This window comes from Vespa mandarinia, chromosome 7 (assembly GCF_050613455.1).
Source record: "Vespa mandarinia isolate Hongniang chromosome 7, ASM5061345v1, whole genome shotgun sequence".
Lineage (NCBI taxonomy): Eukaryota > Metazoa > Arthropoda > Insecta > Hymenoptera > Vespidae > Vespa > Vespa mandarinia.
Window position 1 is genome coordinate 1,161,319 of NC_140816.1, and position 21,147 is coordinate 1,182,465.

Genomic DNA, 21,147 nt, shown 5'->3' on the forward strand with positions numbered 1-21,147 from the left:
TGATATTCGTAACTTCGAAAAGAAAAATAAAATAGGAAAAGAAAAATAAAAAAAGGAAATAAGAAGAAATAAGAAACCTACTACGATTATCATTCAAACTTATGTCGTATGCTGATTCTATTCGTATTCTCACGAAGATTTAGGCCTATATATATATATATATATATATATATATATAGTTATCTAAATTTATATATATATTTTATATCATCTTCAGTTGCATCGTTCACGCGATCTGTCTCTTTCGACTAACATAATTATTGTTACCCTTATTATTATTATTATTATTATTATTATTATTATTATTATTATTATTATTATTATTATTATTATTATTATTATTAGTATTATTATTATTATTATTATTATTATTATTATTATTATTATTATTATTATTAATATTATTATTATTATTATTATTATTATTATTATTATTATTATTATTATTATTATTATTATTATTATTATTATTATTATTTTTATTCTTATTCTTTATTCTTTATTCTTTATTCTTTATTCTTTATTCTTATTACAATTGTTATGCTTTCATTACAACCTCTTTAACGAATCGAACGAAATTCAATGAAATGAGAATGAAGGCTGATGCAACAAAGCAATTCGATGATATACGATGATAAATAAGTTTAGGAATTCTGAACTGGTTCGCTAGTTGATTCCGTGGATTAATGATAAATCGTTGATAAGATCTCTAACGTGTTCCGATCATTCCAATCGTACTAAGGACGACAATGAGTATGTATAAGAATTGTTGTTGTGTAAAGACGAAAGAGGAACTGAGCGGAGGAAAAAAGGAAAGAAAAAAAAGAACGAAGAAACGAGATAAAGCGCAATTATAACGGCGACATTATTATTGTCACAATGTATGAATATTATTCAAGTGCATCGTATAAACCATTAAACTAAATGTAAACTTTGTATATTCATTTACAAAGAGAATAAAGATAAATTATTCGACGGATCGCCGGTGACTCTTAAGTTATAATATAGTTATAATATAATAATTAATAACGTATCTCAGTTATATAATTCAGATCACAATATTTATTGCAATCTCGGTCGCTAATTGCAATGATCGTTTAACGATAATTGCACGTATCACAAAAATTTTTATCCTCGTCGAACAATATAATCTGACGTCCCATATAATAATTTGTCAAGATTTTTCAGAGATTTTCCATTAACATACGAGCTTTTTTAAGTTCTGAAATAATGATTATCTTTTATTAAGAAATATTGATGTCAATTAAATAAGTTAATATAATTGGTTATAATTCTTAGCCTAAGAATTACCCGTGATTAAAATCTGCACGTCGTCCTTGGAAATATTAATGGTTGATTCCTCCTCATTACCATCAACTTTTTTCACTTTCAAGCTGACCGCCGAGAATGGCGAAGAATCATCGCAGGATACAACTTTAATGGACGAAAGACGATTCACTGGAAATAAGTTCCAACGTTATTATTATTTCCATCTTGTTTATTAATTTTTTATTCGGATTGGCCACTTAGATATGCGTCGCATATTATTTCTTTGTTTAGTTCATTTAGAGAAAAAAAAAAAACAAAAAAATCTTACCTCTTAAAGACTGAGACGAGAGGGTAGCCATGAGTTGTGGACAATAATCTGTATGAATTCTTGCAACGGCTGTACTGTGTTCTCTTGGAAGTCCCAATTGTTGCAATTCGCTGCTCAGATCAGCCGCAGACACGCCGTAACGAGCTGATGAAGTGAAGATCAATTCCAATGCAGCAATCATAGCTTTCGCATCGCTTAAATCTGTGTAGAAAAGAAAGGAAACACTTTATTGGTTTCTCTCTGCAATGCTCACTTCTCATTTTAGAGGTTAACGACGTGCTTATTTGTTATTCGATAGTAAATGGTTGTTCTTCTTAATTTTTTTTTTTTAATAATTCTCAATATTTTAAATCACAAGAAAAAACAAAATACAACTTACCAAGTTTTGCATCCTGTGTGATCTTTTTTACTTTTTCCTCCTGTAATCGAAGAGAGAGAAAAGTAAATGTTTAATGTTAAATCATAATTTGGTAAAACATATGATTAATTAAAATTAAATAACAAAAAGTAATGTTTTTATTATGATATATCCTACTTACGTCTAATTCTCCTTCTGTCAAAGACTTCATAACGATTTGCCCCAACGTTTTCATTTTAATCGATGTCTATAACAACATGAAGTATTATATTATTAAAAAATAAAAGTTTGTTAATGTTCTATTTAAACAATTCAACGAACCATTCTCGAGAGCGTATTAATTTCAGCTAATAACCAATCGGGACAATCCCCATCGCCCAAAAATCGAAATTTCTGCAAATCAATAATTATTAGCAACGAATTAATTTATCTATTTTTGTCGCGTTTATCGTAAAAGCATATTTAAAAAATCTTACCATTTTGATTTAATTAATTAGAATGATCTCATTCAACTCGTTTCGTCAACTGAAACAAAAAAAAAATAAAAAAGAAACATAACATTTTTATTTTTGACATTATGTTTTAAAATTTTTACGCTCGAAATTAAACATTAAAGATAATATTTAATTTCAAGTGAGTTAAAACGTCGAGCTAAATTATGTGTGTTTTAGATTATTTCGAATTATACGTGAAAATAATTCTGTTTTTCATCATACCAGCCAAATGTTTCGTACGAAGTTAAATCCAGTTAATAGTCGTGAATGAAACGAATCAAGAATATTCTCGAATAATCCGAACGATTCGAATTAAACGATCCATACCATATTAGGATTTTTAATTACTAATATCCTAGGCATATTATTTATGTTAATACAAATAATCTTTGAAATCTGTTCGGACATGTTTGTTCACGTTACATAGAAAAGAAGAACAAAAAAAGAAAAACTGTCAAAGAATATAAAAATTAGATAGAAAAGGAAAACAAAAAAAAATAAAGAACTGTCGGAGAATATAAAAATGTCAGTGATAAAACATTTAGTCGAAAAGATCGATAATAATTCAGGAAAAAGGTAACGAGTTTACACCGTAGCACTTTGTTGAATTTTCTCTTTATAATCGTATTACTTACTAAAAACGAAGAAAATAATTAAAAAAAAGAGAGAAAAATAATAAGAAGAAAAAAAGAAAATAAAAAAAAAAGAAAGAGAGGATGAATGAGAAAGAAAAACAAGCTAAATACAAATCAAAGAAAGATAAAAAAGTTACTGGCAATTTATATTAAAAAACAATTATTTTTATATCGTCAGCTTCGTCACAATTTTTTTTTATTTGTTTTTGTATTTTTTGTTGTTTTCCAATTTTTCCATTTTTTTGTTTATTTTTATCATGACAACAGTGTTTATTATAATTCCGACGATCATTTCATAACTGTGTTAATGCGTTAAAGAAGTTTTATTTCAATAATAAAAATTTCTATACTTTCTGTCAGTAAAATTACCAATAATATCCCGAGAGTGAGAAAAATGACAAACGGGTGTATATATCACAGATGTATATAGAGTGTTTCAGTAAAACTTTACAAATTTTTTTTCTTCTCATTTTCAATAACTATTGCATATATTCTCTTTTTTTTTATATAAATCATTTAAGATATATAAGAATACATACTTTTATATATTCGTATGATGCATATGGCAGATATACAAGATGAGTCAAACATTTGTATCGACAATAATATGGCTTTTTATTTTAGAAAAATATCTTTTTTCTTTTCTTTTCTTTTCTTTTCTTTTCTACAAAATCTAGATATTTATTCCGTCTTAACCCTTTAAATCTATCATCAATGAAATTTCATCCCAAGAAGGTGATTAAGACACGGAATCAAATGCGTTGGATGTGATCAATTTATCGAAATCATCATGATTTTATTTGCAATCATTGTGAAATATAAATAAATTTTCATTCAATACTAAATTAAAACAAAAATCTTTCAAAAGAATTTCTTTTTCTTATTAATTTTTAGAAATAAAAAACGATATACCGCGATAAAATTTCATCAACGATACCATTGATGTCATTTTTGTATGATAAATTTTTTTTATATACAGATTACAATGAATCCCCTTTAACTTCATCGAAGGAAACAAGCAATATAAGCAGACAATAATAAAATAATCATTGATTGAATCACCCTGTATAGAAACACGTATTTCCCTTACGACAAACCTACACATAAAGGAGTCAATCCTTGGCAGTTGGACCGAACAACGCACAACGAATGTTTGCACTTGCTGACCAGAAGATTGACGTGGGTTTCGCTGCGAAATAGAAAAGAATTCCCAATGCAATCCGCCAAATCTTCGAACCGCGACGTCCGTCATCGACGAACCAAGGTAAAAAGAAAAAATGGAGAGAGCATAAATACGGTTGAAATAATGCCGGTCTTGGCATTCTCTTCGAGGAGGCCAACGTGTTCTAGTCGTATCGCGGTAACCATATCGGACAAAACAAAAAGAGAAGCAGAAGAAGGAAAAAGAAGAAGATAGAAAGAAATCAAGAAAAAAATTCAGGAGCAACAGGTAAGAAAAAAAGAAAGAATAAGAGTGAGAGAGATAGTCTCGCTCGATCGAAGCTTGACTCATTTCACTTACGTGGCTGATCGAGCACGAAGTCGTTCCACTTAAACCGAGTCTGACTTATCGCCAATATGTATCACTTAGCCTACAAGATTCTCTTTACTTTATCAACAAGAATGACTAGTAGTACATCGAGTAATATATCGCGAGAAACGCCCTGATGACGTTATCAGGCTACTTTGAACTTATTTAGAAATTACAAGATAAATAAAAAACAAGTATATAATACTATATTCGAAGTCGTCATCTTTTTTAGATTTTAATACCGACGCAAAATCATCAAGCTTTCGTTAACTATTCGAAGTTATGGGGGAGGGGTAGAGAAAAAAAGGAAAGAAAAAAAAGAAAATTTGTCTTTTCACTCTATTATTGCGTAGAAACCTGAATGAAAAACACCTGTGCCACTAAACTTGTTTGCGCTTTGTCTCTTAACCGCAAACACGTTGTAGTTCTCGCGACGCATTACCAGCCAAGAACGATGTGTGCGTATCTAAAATTAGAAGAAGAGAGAGAGAGAGAGAGTGAAAAATAGTGAGAGAAAAAACGAAGTTCAATTTTTTATTGTGCTATTTGACGAAATCGCATTCAATCGATTTAAAAAAAAGAAAAATGATCGTTTTCAGATATGGAAAAAGCTATGGTTGTTGTGATAATATTGTTACTATCTATGGTGACAACCAACGGACTGGAGGTTAGTAAAAGAAAAAACAATTTTGTCAATTAATTTTATCTCGTAAAGAAAAAGGAATAATAGCAATGAGCTCTTTTAATATTTGTTATTGTTTTTTTCTTCCTTTTCCTTTAATTTTTTTTTATTTTTTTTTTTTTTTATAAGATCAAATATCTCCGTGGAATATCTCTCGATGATGCGGAAAAACAATCGGTGGTTGACAAAGGAATCGATCGAGGCCTTGGGAACAATGTTAATCGGGATTTAATTGAAGATGAGAACAAAGAAGATCGTAAAAGCTTCGATTTGGAACAACCTTCAATAGCCGTAATTGGGTAAAGGATCGTTGTCAAACAATCATCTAACCGTCAAAGTGATTCGTAGTTTTTCTTGACAACTAAATTATATAAATTATTAAATTTATAAAAAGAAAAAAAAGAAAAAGAGAAGTTCCTGAATATCTATTGCAAAGGACAATTAAATCATAAGGTCGATAATCTGGAATAATTTTTCGATTTCAGGGAAACCGATTTGATGAAAAAGTATCCAAACATGGCTAAATCTATTCTACAAAGATCAAAGTGTCCGAGTTTGAAAATATTATTGGATCTTTCGTCAGAATGCAACAGATCGGCACGGAAATGTAACACTCGGAAGTATCGTAGGCAAATCGAGAAATGGTCAATCCCACAGCCATTCTACGTTGACGAACCAAGATGGGTCGAAATCGAGCTCGATTATGAAGAGAATCTACCATATTATTTCAATAACGAGAAGGATTCTTTTTTCGTGACGCGTGGAAAAAAAATCTTCAGACCGAAAATCGAAGAACAAGATTTTTCTAAAGCGAATGAAAATAATCGCGAGAAGTTTCTCGAAAAATCGAACGAAGAGTTCATTGAGGATACCAAGATCAAGAGAAACGAATCGAAAAGAAAGGAAGAGAGAAGGAAGGCTATTGAATTGGGTACTCGTCAATTGGAAGAGTTGATACGTAATTTTGAGAGAACAGAAGAACCATTTGTTTTAACACGAGGAAAGAAACTTCATGTTCAGAATCGCGAATATTCAACATTAGACGAAAATTTGAAAAAGGAGACATTAGAAACGAAATTACTTGAGAAAATAAAAAAGCGTTCAGTAATCAACGGACCTACGTATTACATGACTATGATTAATAAAAATACAAGTTCTTTTCTAAATAGGATGAACAACGTGACCTTGTCCAAAGAACAATACCGTTTACGAACGAAAAGAAATTCTTGCGAAAATTTAGCCTGTCATATTGATGATTCCAAAAAGATACGTTTGATGAAGAATCTTGAAAGGGCCATTTCAGATTCCGAACAAAAGGACAAACGTTCGGACATTTATGACATATTCGAGGAACCATTCGTCATTTCTAAAAACAAAAAGAAATCAAAGAGTATAGATCAACGTAAGTCCAGAATTGTACCGATAGATTATGACGAATCGTTCGATTCTCTCGAGACTGCTAAACACATTATTCAACGATTGATCGATTCTAGAATATGCACTAAAGAACAATGCAAGAATATTATGAAATTTATCATGGAAAATGATATGTTGATGACTAACAGAGATCGTAGAAACGTCCTTGACGAATTGCTCAGAAAATACGATCAGTTTTACGTCGTTAAGGGTAAGAGAATTTATTCGAGTAATTCTTTAGAAGAAGATCGACTTAAATCCAACGTGGATTAACGCAATGAACTCTCTTCGAAAGGTTGTTTATCCTATAACATTAAAAACATTGATAAACATTGATAAACATTGATAAAAGGAGATTCTATCTCGGACAGCATCAATTTTATCTTTATTTTTTTTTTTTGGAAGATATTGAAGCAATGAAAGCAAGAACATACGATAATTTTGATGACACTTCTGACAAATGTGTGAACACTACAGTAGTAAAGTATACACGGCTGTCACGAAAAGATTGTAAAAATAAGAATAAATAAGTACTTACTGTTAAGAAAGAAATTAGAATTATCTTTGTTATGCGTACTTATGATATGTTTCGACTGATGACGTAAACGAAAAATAGTTCCCTCCCTTTCTTTCTTTCTCTCTCTCTCTTTTCTTTTTTTTCTGCTTTTTTTTTTCAAGTACATTTAGATTTACGCACATATACGTTTCATCCGTTAATACGCATCGCCATTGAATTTTAACATCTAAAGAGTGTCACGAAGAAGCATTCGCATGTACAAAAACAATTGAGTGGAATTAATCTTATCCTGTCATCCTTGTCCACCGTACCATGATTACTAATTCTATTAACGAACGTTTAAATTCGATGATAAAAATAATCGTTATCTTGAAAAATTGTTTTAATATTTTTTTAAATATTTTTATGTATGTATATATATATATATATATATATATATATATATATAATTTGTTTTATTTATGAAAAAAAAATTTTTATAATATTAGTATATGTGTGTGAGTATTATTTTAATACTAATATTTAAATTATTTTTTCTATAACATTTTTTTTATAAAAAATACGATAATTTCGATGATACTTCTGACAAATGTGTGAACACTATAGTAGTAAAGTATACACGGGTGTCACGAAAAGATTGTAAAAATAAGAATAAGTACTTACTGTTAAGAAAGAAATTAGAATTATCTTTGTTATGTGTACTTATGTTATGTTTCGATTGATGACGTAAACGAAAAATAGTTCCCTCCCTTTCTTTCTTTCTCTCTTTCTCTCTCTTTTCTTTTCTTTCTGCTTATGTTTAATTTTAAAAATTAAAATTATTTTTTCTATAAAATTTTTTTTATAAAAAAAATAAATAAAAAGATAAAAATTTTGTCATCAGGAGACGAAGACATCGGCCATATTTTTACAAGAAATTTAAGTCATGAGCTTAACTCGACAAAAATTTATGACCGAGACGAACACGGTGATCTTTCAATGTGGAAGAAGCATATATCTAAGTATCGCATAACCATATGCTACCCTCTCTTTCTTTTTTCACAATTAATTTCCAAGTCCTTTTGAGATATTGTAAAAGATAATCATAAAAAGTCATTTCGAATTATTCGTATATCATTAAGATTTAAAAATTGGAAAATAAGAATCGAAGATGATTTGAATATATAAGTTCTTCTTTTTTCTAAATCTTCTTTAATCTCATTTGCATGTAATTTAATATTGTTATTAAAATTTTGTGCGTGTTTCAAAATCTTAAAAAGTCAAATTAAATCAATAAAAATTATTGGATATTTTGACTTTGACACGTTGTGTTTTCTTCTAAGAAAAGCCAGAAAAAAGAGAGAAAGAGAAAACTATTTCTTTATAAATTTTTCATATGTTATTTTCGTGAAAACATATAACACGTCTTTGAGTTTTGAAATAAAATCGTAAAAACCATCCTGGCCATATAAATCTTGCAATAAGTACGAGCCTGTAGTAATATCCTATGAACCGGTGAACGATTGAACGAACCAATACAGAGGATACGTCATCGCGAAGAAAATCGTGGAAAAGAATCATTAAGTAACACGCGATGGGGAGAACAAATTTTTATACACCTACACAAAAAAAAGCTTCTGTTTTGCTTCTTTCCCGTTCTTTTTCCTGCGTCGGATCAGTGACGTTAATGCTAGAAACAGAAAGAAAAAAAAAGGAAAAATAGAAAACAAGAAGAAAAAAATCAAAGACGAAGATAATAAGAAAACGAGAAAACTCATCCAAACTATTTACAGGTGTAAATGATCCGCTTTAAGATTATGAATAAAAATAAAAATAAAAATAAAAATAAAAATGAAGATAAAAATAAAAATCAAAATGAAAATAAAAATACATATAAATATAAAAATTAAAATTAAAATAAATGGATAAGACAAGGATAAAATGAGGATCAAGTGAATGGATAGAAAAGGACGAAATAAGAATAAAGGATAGGAAGGTGGGAGGTTAAAAGCGTGATCGAGCGTGTGAGACAAAGAGAGGACGATTTTGCGCAATTGGAAGGTTGCTCGTAGCATATAAGACGAGCGACGCGCATCCTGAGTTGCCACTAGACAACTTATACCACACCAGTCTATAGCTTTCGTAAATAAAAGTAGTAAAAAGGATTTCTTTCATTAATCGTCGTATTTTAACATACTTTACGCACCGACATTTTTTTTATATATATATAAATACTTAACATACATACATACATATTTGTGTACGACGTAATAATAGAAAAAAAAAGAAAGTGCATCTATTTCGTGTGAAATTTTTGTAAAAAATTGGACAAAGTTAAAGTTAGGTAAGTTATCGTTCGATATTAATCTTCTTTTTTTATTTTGAATAATTTATTACGATGCATGTGATCGATCCTTTTATAAATAAAATTATTAAAAATGTTTAATACGAAGAAAATATTTAACTTCAATGTGAATGAAATTTTTCTATTGTATTTCTATATAAGAAAACTTTTTTAATAGATCCTTTATTTTCTTTTATTCGATATTAAAATTAATATAATAATGATATATTAACGCGTTATTCTTACAATCATCGTTAAGGTATTCATACATTGAAAAGCAAATATGAACGATTTATAAAAACAAATGTGAAACTCCGTGACAGCTTTTGAAAGCATGTACTAACGAAATTTTCGCGCGACCTTCTCGACACAAAACTGTACTATGCGCTTTCTATCCCTCTACCTTCCTCTCATCGTCTCTCGATCGATTAATGCACATCATAAAAATGTTCTACAGCGCGATAAAAAAAGAAAACGAAATTAGCAAACAACTGTCCTGTATCTTCCTATGGAATGTATGACAAAGAAAAAAAAAACAAAAAAGATAATAAGATAGGAAAGAAGAAAAACATTGGGAACAATGAAAGAATTATCGATTATATTTTTTCATTAAAATACAGTTAAATTATAAATTTGAATAAAATTTTTAAAAAATTTTTAAATCGAACAGAATTTAATCATTCTGAAACATTATTTTGTAAACACTAATCGACCATATCCATTATATATGTACATACGTATATATCTTATTTATATCACGTAAAATCTTTACTAGGGGTGATCGAATATGATTGATAAAACATGCATAACGGGTATCCACACGCGCTTTTTCGTTTTTATTTCGTCTATATAAAAGTCTACATTTGTGAATATATTTTATTTGAGCTTAATTGATAAAAAATTCAAAATCGGTCGGGACGAACATTATCTTAGGGATATTAAAATAAAATTAGAAATCAAAATGATTAGACAAAATGATCCTTATTCGCTAGATATAAACAGAAAAGGAGAGAAAGAAAGAAAGAGAAATAGAATGTTTTCATTTTACACGAAAATACTGCAAATAATAAAAGAAATTCCTAATATGGTGTAACAAATAAACAAAAAATAAAAAAAGATTAAAAATGCTTGTTGAATGAAAAAAGAAAGAAATAATAAATATAATTTTTAATATTATATGAATGGCGTGTGTATTCGCCAGCTTAAATCTTGTAAGCGCTTTTACTTTTCCCTTTATATTTTCTTCTTTTCTTAATTTCGCTCAAAAGAACAATCTGCTAATTGTATGCGAAATATGAGAGCCATAGGGATGGTATTTGTAAGGGCAGAGATATAAAATAATATAGAGATATAGAATAATAGATTACTTTTTCAAATTTCACTTCACGCAATAAACAAGTCGGAATTAAGAATTCAAAAAGAAATTGCTCTTCGTTCTCGATAGCTTAATAAATTATTGAATTGTTAAAGAATTTTTTATACGAGAAATCACTTTAGTGCTTTCATCGAAGTCTCTCGGAATAACGGTGACGCGTCGGCGCACGTTTAACTCGTTCCCTACTAATATCAATCTATTTTAATATTTATTAATTTTTTTTTATTCATATTATATCTTATAAAAATATGTAACAAAATATGTAACAAAAAAATAAAAAGAAACACTAATTGCTACTCGAGTCAAGTAAATTATTGGAAAATATTATTGCATAAGAAAAATAATTAATTTTCGAAATACATTTGATTTTCTAACAACAGGTAAATTAATTTTTATGAATAATATGTGATGCGTATATTAGATAGAGTTAATTCTATTTTTTGTTTGTTTGTTCAAAAAAATAATACAAATTGATGACGCAAAACTAAAATCAAAATCAAAATCATTACATTTAAATTTTAATTTATTGAAATATAATAAAACAATAACATTTTCTTGAATCTTACAATTAGACATGTGGCTATTACTTTCAATTATAACCGCTCGTGCGATTATCGGAAGTTCAGATGCCGAAACCATGGACTCAGTGCAACAAAAATTCGGAGATACTAATAAGGATGTTAATTCGGTAGGATTACTTGGGATGAATCTTGATGAGAGAAAAGGTAATTGAAATATACTTATTCTAGAATAAGTGGGAAATAAAAAAAAATTTAAAGATGGTATAGGTATATCAAAATAATTAAAAAAAAGTACATATAAATATATGATCTATTTAACATTTTTTTCGAGTTATAAAGAATTATATATCATAATAATTATTTTATTAATTGGACGTAGTGTCTTTTCGTGAAATAAATAAACGAAGTTTTCAACAAATCAGAGTAACATCGAAACATATGGGGATGGTAAGACAATCATTAATGAAATGTTTGCATGCTTGTCTTCAAACGCAAAAAAATCATTTCAAATTTCTTATAAAAAGTTAAAGTTTTGAAAATCTTTTTTATATTTATATAAAATTATATTATAATTATTTATATAATATTTACTATTATTCCAAAACAAAATCAAATAAGACATATGTTTATATGAACTTTTTTTATTGTTTATATATATTGAAGTGAGCTCTAAAATATTTCTTACTTATTCTAGAACACTTTGTATATAAATTAATTAATTCTATTCATTTGCCAATCGTTTAATAAAAATATTGCAATTTTATAGAATATGATCTTCAAAAAAGTATAAATAAACGGTTCGTCGAGGGATCAAATATGTTGTATATTTTGAAAAATAGCAAGATTTTGCCTGCAGTCTCATGGTTATACTTACCAACAAATAAACGAGTAAGACATATTTATATTTAATATATTTCATATGATATTTTAATAAACAGATAATTTTCTATGATATTATCGTATTTATAATTTCAACCAGAGCTTACGATCGAGCGAGTTGGATTTTTCTGAAGAAACGAAAAATCCCTTCTTCAGTCGGTGGGATGGCAAACGAATTAGTTCTTTCAGATCACAGAATCAACGATCAACTCGCATGCCGTTTAACAGCTGGGGTGGTAAACGAGCTCACGGATATTTGGATGACAAAGCAAATTTCTTAATTATGAAGGGCAGCAAATCGTTTTCTGACAAGAACACTCATAAGAACTTTGTCGAATATGCCAAAAGATTGCCTAACTTTGGGAGAAGAACACCATTTTATAGTTGGGGAGGCAAGCGAAATGATAATACAGGAATTGACATAAACAAGAACATCAATAATATTCCTGACGAAGAGATAGAATTTTATTTACCAAAAGGTATACCTTCTATAATATATGTTGCTTTATTATAATTTCAATATCAAATATTAGGTGGACCGGAAAGTAATGTCGCTTTCTTAAATTACATTCAAATGAATAAATTTTTAACAAGTTTTTATTTTTAATCACAATCAAATATCGGCATGCGCAGAAACGACATTACTTTCCGGTCCACCTAATACATCATCTAATAGCTTACTCATCCAAATGTTACAGACGATACAATGGAAGATACAATCTTGAATGAAAATGAAAAACGTGCTACCCAAATGAAAACTAGTAGATCACGAATAGGTTTTAATAGTTGGGGAGGAAAAAGAAATGATATTAAAGAATTTCTGTTACCTTTAAATAATGAATCATCAAATTTCGAAAATATCATTGATAAAAACATTAATTCCACCGATCAATTATCAGAAAAAAAACCTATTAATAAAAAGTCTGGAAGACAAGGTTTTAACCCTTGGGGTGGTAAAAGAAGTATAAATGAAGAATTTGTGATCATTCCTAATAATTATGATCTTCATGACAATGATCCAGCAAAAGAAAAACAGGACTTCTTTCCATGGAGTGGATAAGTTGATTTAAGATACCAATAAAATCAGTTATTTGCTTCTACGAAGAAATTGTAAAGTCGATAAACTAATTGATATTATTTCTATTCAAAAATTATCTTTGCAGTTTCATAAAAAGTATTTATTTTATGTTATACTATATTATTTATTATTAAGCATCAATTGAGTAATCAATCACTCTTTCTATTGTCTTTTCTGATATCCAATATCCAATATCCATAGATCTATCCTCTAACTTCCTTCAAATTATTGTTATTTTATTCATGCAATTATATTATTATATTGAATAAAGAATATATGCAACTTCTTTATGTAGCCTGTATATAAATGTTAAAACGTTTAAAAGGAATAGATGTTTACAAATGTTTCCAACTGTGTTTCTATCTTAGATGATGAACGAACATCATCAATATCTCCTTTAAATAAAGATACTATCACTTTTTTAACTTCACATTTTTTTACTTTTTAAATAATTTCATGATATTTACACATCATATATAACCTATAATTATAAACTGTCACAAACCTTTAATAAGGAACTTGAAATCTTAAATACATTATTAATATTAGACAAATTAATGATACATCTATCAATGAAAGATATTAGAAATAAATGGTAATACAAATCATAAAATAAATGATTTATACAAAAAAAGAATGAGAGTAACAATACACTACAGTGTGTCTTTTGTCTTTCATTAGAATTGCAACTTTGTACAATAATACATATAATTACTATTTCTATTTAATAGATTATGTTACGAATATTGAAGGAAAATAAAAACAAAGAAAACACTTACAAATGTTGTAAGGTTAATAAAAAACAGATGAAAATACACTGCTCGAATCACAATAAGTCACAATAACAACACTCTTATTTTTTTTTCTGAAGGTTGCAACACTGTATTGTATCCCTCTATAAATATCTGACGTGTGGCGGGAAATTTTCAATCAATAACGAGACAAGATTGAACTTGAATACTTTTGAATGCTATAAAATATAGTGAATCAAAAGCATTTTCTTCCAAAGATACAAGGGCTTCTAGATAAATTCTGGCAAAAATTTTAAACTGATGAAATTGGAGACAATCGTGAGATAGATAAAACGGCAGTCGCAACAAAATAAGTAGAAAACAACTGATAAATTTGCAAGTATATTTGATAAGTTTTAAGACTTCCAATAATAGACAGTATATATTATTAATGAAATATCAACGCAATAAAAATGGGGAATGGATATAATGAATTATATTTATTGATATGTTCTTCATTCAATTGTACGTAGACATATATTTATATAGTACATCGATATGTGTACATACATAATAATCATTTTACTAATCGTCATAATTATTCTCTGCGTTATATACACTTTTATAATTTTTTTATCGTAGCAACCAGTCAATCATTTCGCCCAAAATACAATCTATTAGAACATATTTTTGCATGAATTATTTTGAATTCTTTATAGCTAACAATTAAATTTTCATATAAGATATTATATAATTAAAAAGTAACCTTGATCTATTAGATAAATTTCTAAAGAAATATTAACAGGTAAACAAAGAATCAATTTTGAATGACATAGGATATTTTGAAATTACGAATTATGTTTTAGTATAGATCAGAAAAACTAAGTTCATTAACATTTAATAATATACAGAAATATGACAGTATATTTTACTAAATTTGTTTAGGTACTATGACTCCAGTTATTTTACAACTTCTGTTGGATAACAGGATGTCATTAATACATATAATAATTATTTGAAACATTAAATTAAAAAATATGAAACATTAAATAAAAGTATAATTAATAAGTGACATTACAAAAAATTATAAAACATGTTTCAAAGTATATTTAAATCAAATTTAGAAAAAATTACTTGATATAAAAATATTTCTTTGTAATTAGAAAATTTCAATTAAAGAATCTACTACATTTTAATTTTGAAAGAATGAAAAAAAATATGTTAAAATCTTCTGCAGTATTTTATTTGTTTACCATACTTTGGTCACCAAGCATATGATAATGGTGCATTTTATTGTTAGGAGATACTTTCTTTAATCTACATACTTTGTAGTCATAAAATATTGTAAGACATATTTCAACTATCTTACTGATAGATTCATTAGCCTAATAAAGACTTTTTTCTTTCATATTTGTGCCTTAATCATAAAGTATGTAGGACTATATTAGATTATGTTTAGGACTAGGATTAAGAATTAAAATACAAAGCTTGTTCCTCTTCCAGCCTAGGAAATCTGCTGATCGAGCTTACTAGAAGCATTCACCAAAAACATCTCACTTTATAGAAGGAATAGCAATTGTTTTTAGAAAAGTACAGAGGAAAGAAATTCGTGCATTTCAGGTACATCAGCTGCATAAGAAATATAAAGTAGTATCACACTTATTCTGTTCTATCCCATCTCATTAGTTTGATATTTTTGGTAATAGTTTCCTTCAACTTCGACTCGCATTTGCTATTCTAAGAAATTATATAGGGAGGTATATAGTTCAGATTTTTTGGAAGTATATGAATACTAGTATAAGATAAATTCTTGCTAATAGTGGTACGTTTAGGACTAAATTAGATATACAAATATTGTGCGAGCTTTAGCATTGCAGATGACCAAAGTATGGTTTTAAAAGGAAAAATATCACTTTTACGAGGTACACAAATATAGATGTAGATATATCTACTTTATAACATTCAGAGAAAAATATATTCCTATCTAGTGCTATATAGGGTGTCTCATTTTAAATGATATGCCTAAATATCTCCATTTCTATTAATGTAATAAACAAATTTTTCATATAAAAGTTACTAGTGCTTTGAGGAAGAAATTTATTGCAGCTATTTTATAGAGGGCACTATTGTCAACATAAAGAAGTCATAATTTTTTTAAATGAAAATCGATATTTTAGCCAAACAAAAATCATAGATTATCAGTACAAATCCAATGAGCATTTACAATGTAGGTACTTAACTTATCATCAATATTTTATCGAGTTATGAAGTCTAGGAAACTTTAATTGCAATAATGTTATTTATGACTTCTGAAAGATACTAATGATCATAACTTCAAAAACGTATGAAAAAAATAAATAAAATAAAAAAAAAAAGCAAATTAAAAATTAATTAGTGGTTATCAAAGAAATGTTTACAGGAAAATTGATTGCATTATTGCGATTGCACGCAATAATTACTTTAAAATGCAACGCAGTACGTTAAAATTCAAAGTGCAATATCGATAAAAAAGTACAATGTAGATGTTCGTTGGATTCGTATTGATATTTTCTACAACTTTTGTTAATCCTAAAATATCAATTTCTATTTAAAACGATCGTAATGATTTTCATATTTTGACAATTGCTCCTTCTAGGATGAAATTGTAATACATATTACATTTTCCCTTCGAAACGTAAAAACTTTTATTTGAACATTTGTTTGTAACAATGAATTTAAAATGAAACATCCCATATATATGTATATGTTCGTGTATGTGTGTGTATCTATATGTATGTGTGTGTATTTATGTGTATCTATGTGTATGCGTGTATTAAATATCTTTTTTTACCATTTACCCTTATATTCACGTCATTGTTATGCATTTTTTTAATGATTTGGGATATTTAATTGCTTCGCTATAGCCTCTTACTATACATTTAGAAACGAAAAATAAGGTAACTCTTTCTCTTTCTTTTTTTCTTTCTCTCTTTCTCTCTCTCTCTCTCTCTATATATATATATATATATATATATATATATATATAACTGTCATACATTCTTTCTTTTTCTCTCTCTTTCTCTCTTTAATTTTTTCATACACTCTCTCTCACTCTCACTCTTAAATAATCGGTAATCGCACAAGTTAACGATAATACTGATATAGGCTTTTTTCAAAATGCTTTCGTATGAACAGTCACAATTTTTTTCGTTCTTTGATTCTAGCGTCTGCATTCCTCTTGAGAAACGCAAGTCAAATGAGGTGGTTCTTTTTTATTTTAGTTTTCTTTTTTCCTTTTTTCTTTTTCTTTTTCTTTTTCTTCCTTTCTTTTTGTTCATTTTGACGTACGAATTATCTATCATATATTATATTGACTAGATAGTAAAGCACTACGACTAGAAAAAGAAAAAAAAAGAAATTTGGGCTCTACAATAATTATTTTTAACTAAAATCAACGAATTAAACTTAGCGTTCGGCTCACCATGACCGTAATATGTCGTTTTTGTTGGATAGATCGAATAATGTAGCGACTGTAAGGTTTACAATTGGTACCATTACTGGACATCTGTAACAAAAAAAAAAATATATATTGATTCGTGTTAACGTATACATCGTCTGTATTTTCTCTCTTATATCGTTAATAAATTATAACGAATCATTCGCAATGTTTAACGAAAATGCATTTCTATAGATTTTATTGATTTATTTATTTATTTATACAAAATTTGTATTAATACCATATTAATAACGTCTATATATATATATATATTTTTTTTTATTTATTTTTTCTTTTTTCTTTTTATTTTTTATTTTTTATTTTTTATTTTTAGATGAAATTGGAAACCACGATTATATTCGTGTAGAACGAGACACAAAGATAACTTTGAAATTCGAGTTAAGAAATTCGACATTAAGTTGGAATTCGAAGTATCTTTTGAAAAGTCATACATAGTTTCTTAACCTTTGAGATCGATTAAGACCTCTCACATAAATTATCGAATTTCGAAAGTTTCCTTCATTGGTGGTTCATTATTTATTATCAGGACACGATACCTTCATATAAACGAAACAATGAAGTTAGAGAGACTTTAAACAATACTAGCTCCAAGTATGTACTGACTTGATCACTCACACACAAAATATATACGATGATGAAAATAGACACATATACGTATTCGCACATATATATACACATACATACGTACACGAAAGAGAAACTTTTAAAGTAGTCCTTGCATTATTATTGTTTCGTCGTCGGTGTTCAGATAATACTCAGTTTTATTGAAAATGTCACGTGATTCATATACTCCCCCGAGTTTTCATTATGAAGTGAAAAAAAAAATATTTCTGTACTCGCAAGTAAAACGCACAGATACATCTATACATCATAAATTTTTTAATATTTTCACAATTAAACATCTCAAATCTTACTCTCTTAGAGGATCTACTCTTAAAATGATTTATAACGAATTAAATTATTTTACAAATCGATCTAACGAATGAATTTAAATTGAAATTTTTAGAATTTGTTTTGTTTTCTTTTGGGTTTTTTTTTTTAAGACAGAAAATTGAAAATACGAACAGATCTCATGCATTCTTTCTCGATTTATGGAAAGTGGATGTGGGCACTTTTAATTTCTACAACGAATAATAAATAATGAGTGAGGTAACTGATATTTTGAAATATAATCTTATTTCGAAGAGAATAATGATATATTAAAAAACAGAAGAATAAAAGTATTATCCACTTTTAACTCAATATTATTTTATATATCCTTTCAAATATCTTATTTGAATAATATATTATTCAATAAAATCGGATAATGTGCTAATGATCATATAAAATATATTACAGAATTTGTAATATTCTCAAAATAAATTTTCAATTTTAACGAATAATCGATACGATATATATACATATATATATATATATATATATATATCATAATATTCGTTATGAATGTTACATATGAATGTTATATAAAACGAAACGATACGAAAACAAATAAGAAATAAAAATGAAAATACGAAGTTATAAATATAGTAATTTTAAGCCAGTTATTTGATATCGATGAGAATAAAAGGTTATTTGAAAGACGTTAATGAAAAAGTTATAAATATTTCGAATGGTAGTTAAATAAAGTTTTGTTTAATAACTCCAAAGTTCGATAGAAATATAATAGAACAGAGCTTGAAAACCTAAAGAAAATACATGCCAGTAGATGAAAAATATTAATCCCTAAAACACTAGAGAATGAAATTTAATAGAAGTCAATAAAAAGACTGACAATGGCCCTTTTGTTGATGATTGTTACTATTATTATTATAATTATCATTTTTTTTGTTTTTTCTTTTTATGAAAGCGACAGATTTGAGTAAGAGAAGAAACAAAGTGCATGATTCGTATGAAACATTTATTTTTATAATAATTATTGAATTATTTATTTGTATATCTATACACATATATATATATATATATATATATATATATATATATATATATATATATGTATATATATATTGTTTTTCCTTTAATTCAAACTCTAAAATTACCTAATGCCACGGTCGGGCCCGTCTTCACGTCGATCCTTTTGATGTTATCAAAAACATTTTTGAGGCTGCCGTTATCCACGTATGGAGCTGTCGCCCATTTTTTGCCTCTCACGCCTACGAATTTTCCCCGAATCTCCCATCGTGGATTTTTCTTACCGCGAATTCCGAAATATCGGAAGGGCGATCGCTTTTCAAATTGGTATGACGATATGCCGTCTCTTCTATCGTTTGTATCGCCTGCTCGAAGAAATATTTCAAGAATAGGCCATGATCATCAAGGTTAATTATTTATCATTGTTAATTATTTATTTATTTTATTAGTTTTTTTTCCTATGTTTTCTTTTCTTTTTAGTTCCGTCGTAGAAAAAATTCTAATCTAAGTGCTCTCTCTTTCTCCTCGTCTATTTTTATTTTCGTATGTACCATCGATCAAGAGAATTACTCTATCTTATTTTTTTTGTACCGACGAAGTAATAAGAAAAAGAAAAAAAAGAGAAAAAGAAAATAACGGAGGGTTATGTACGTTTCGAAAAAAACGAAAAGCTTATCAAAATTCCACTTTCTAATTTATTTATTTATTAAATATATTCACAATAAAGATTTACCTTGGAATTCCGTCTGCGCTGTTTTCCCATTGATTCCATAAAGTTGTATGACGTTCCGTTTGCCTCTCATACCTTGGAAACCCATGGGTGCACGTTTGTCACTATCCTTTTTACCCCTCATACCTTGGAAACCCATCGGCGCTCTTTTTTCATAATCGATCGGATCCAGGAAATAATCCACATAATTATCATTGACGCCCTCCCTTTCTTGAATTTCCTAAAAGTTATCGAAATTAAATTTATTAGTATATACCCGAACCACGATCTCCTATTTTCGAAAAAAAACAAACAAACACAAAAAATAAATGTGAACGTTTCTTTTGATAATTTGTAGGGTCGATATAATAATAACGTGGAGATTAATCAGCTTACCTGTAAACCCATGATAGCACGTTTTTCTAATTCTTCTATCATTTCATCGTAGAGTGCCTTCTTTCCTCTCATTCCCTGAAATCCCATGGGAGCTCTTTTCTCCCACTCCATTGGGAATGCTTCCTTCTTTCCATGTATACCTTGAAATCCCATCTCCAATGACCTCTTCTCATATTCTTCTGGATAGTCGAACAAGTGGGTTTGCTTACTCCTCATACCTTGGAATCCTTTTGACGTTCTCTTTTCGATCTCCTCTAGTACCTATTCGAGCATCGATCGCATTTTAGAATCATTATTGATGACTCATGTTGTATATCATGAGAAACGTTATTCATTACGTACGATTTACATACATAGATAGATTGATAAGTCATCATTCTATTATATTAATCTTATATTACGAAGTGAATTAATTAACATTTTAAATGTCAAACATACTTCAATCGTGAGGCTGACAAATCAATAAGTAAAGCACACGAACTTCATGCGATAATATAATTC

The 21,147-nt window shown here is 28.0% G+C and overlaps 4 protein-coding genes across 7 annotated transcripts in view; 2 read left to right on the forward strand and 2 right to left on the reverse strand.

The window, feature by feature from the left end:
• Window positions 1-601: 601 nt before the first annotated feature.
• Window positions 602-14,289, reverse strand: LOC118440345 (COMM domain-containing protein 4). Of its 3 annotated transcripts, XM_035863231.2 has the most exons (9): window positions 14,186-14,270; window positions 8,833-8,899; window positions 2,432-2,480; window positions 2,277-2,348; window positions 2,137-2,202; window positions 1,977-2,016; window positions 1,598-1,798; window positions 1,312-1,458; window positions 602-1,222 (listed from the first exon to the last, which is right to left on the reverse strand). In XM_035863231.2, exons 3-9 carry the CDS (start codon window positions 2,432-2,434, stop codon window positions 1,185-1,187), a joined length of 567 nt encoding a protein of 188 aa, XP_035719124.1. In that variant the 5' UTR covers window positions 2,435-2,480; window positions 8,833-8,899; window positions 14,186-14,270; the 3' UTR covers window positions 602-1,184. The 3 variants fall into 3 exon arrangements, with proteins under 3 accessions (XP_035719124.1, XP_085514333.1, XP_035719123.1); XM_085658207.1 differs by lacking the exon at window positions 8,833-8,899 and having other exon boundaries at window positions 2,432-2,477; window positions 14,186-14,267; XM_035863230.2 differs by lacking the exon at window positions 8,833-8,899 and having other exon boundaries at window positions 605-1,222; window positions 14,186-14,289.
• On the forward strand, window positions 5,212-7,004 carry LOC118440342 (uncharacterized). The gene is made up of 3 exons (XM_035863224.2): window positions 5,212-5,282; window positions 5,427-5,596; window positions 5,783-7,004. The coding sequence occupies exons 1-3, from the start codon at window positions 5,217-5,219 to the stop codon at window positions 6,984-6,986; spliced, it is 1,440 nt and encodes a 479-aa protein (XP_035719117.1). The 5' UTR covers window positions 5,212-5,216; the 3' UTR covers window positions 6,987-7,004.
• Window positions 9,328-13,554, forward strand: LOC118440344 (uncharacterized). Its single transcript, XM_035863229.2, has 5 exons — window positions 9,328-9,553; window positions 11,501-11,653; window positions 12,216-12,337; window positions 12,429-12,807; window positions 13,027-13,554. Exons 2-5 carry the CDS (start codon window positions 11,503-11,505, stop codon window positions 13,386-13,388), a joined length of 1,014 nt encoding a protein of 337 aa, XP_035719122.2. The 5' UTR covers window positions 9,328-9,553; window positions 11,501-11,502; the 3' UTR covers window positions 13,389-13,554.
• Window positions 14,290-17,174: 2,885 nt separating the features above from the next.
• Tk (tachykinin) overlaps window positions 17,175-21,147 on the reverse strand; it is a 42,207-nt gene continuing 38,234 nt past the window's right edge. The window contains exons 4-7 of one of the 2 annotated variants that reach the window (XM_035863225.2): window positions 20,647-20,907; window positions 20,275-20,491; window positions 19,670-19,906; window positions 17,175-17,681 (exon numbers count right to left, since the gene is read on the reverse strand). In XM_035863225.2, the coding sequence (XP_035719118.1) occupies window positions 17,671-17,681; window positions 19,670-19,906; window positions 20,275-20,491; window positions 20,647-20,907 (726 nt within the window). In that variant the 3' untranslated portion in view covers window positions 17,175-17,670. The remainder of the gene's footprint in view (window positions 17,682-19,669; window positions 19,907-20,274; window positions 20,492-20,646; window positions 20,908-21,147) is intronic. The other variant, XM_035863228.2, reaches the window with a different exon arrangement.

Coding starts and splice junctions, on each gene's coding strand:
- LOC118440345 (XM_035863231.2), bottom strand. Junction 2,017..2,136: donor TGACAGAAGGAGAATTAGAC/GTAAGTAGGATA, acceptor CTTCGATTACAG/GAGGAAAAAGTAAAAAAGAT. Junction 1,223..1,311: donor CGTGCAGATTTTAATCACGG/GTAATTCTTAGG, acceptor TCATTATTTCAG/AACTTAAAAAAGCTCGTATG.
- LOC118440344 (XM_035863229.2), top strand. CDS start 11,503: ATGTGGCTATTACTTTCAATTATAACCGCTCGTGCGATTATCGGAAGT. Junction 11,654..12,215: donor GAATCTTGATGAGAGAAAAG/GTAATTGAAATA, acceptor GCAATTTTATAG/AATATGATCTTCAAAAAAGT. Junction 12,808..13,026: donor AGAATTTTATTTACCAAAAG/GTATACCTTCTA, acceptor CAAATGTTACAG/ACGATACAATGGAAGATACA.
- LOC118440342 (XM_035863224.2), top strand. CDS start 5,217: ATGGAAAAAGCTATGGTTGTTGTGATAATATTGTTACTATCTATGGTG. Junction 5,283..5,426: donor TGACAACCAACGGACTGGAG/GTTAGTAAAAGA, acceptor TTTTTTTATAAG/ATCAAATATCTCCGTGGAAT. Junction 5,597..5,782: donor CCTTCAATAGCCGTAATTGG/GTAAAGGATCGT, acceptor TTTCGATTTCAG/GGAAACCGATTTGATGAAAA.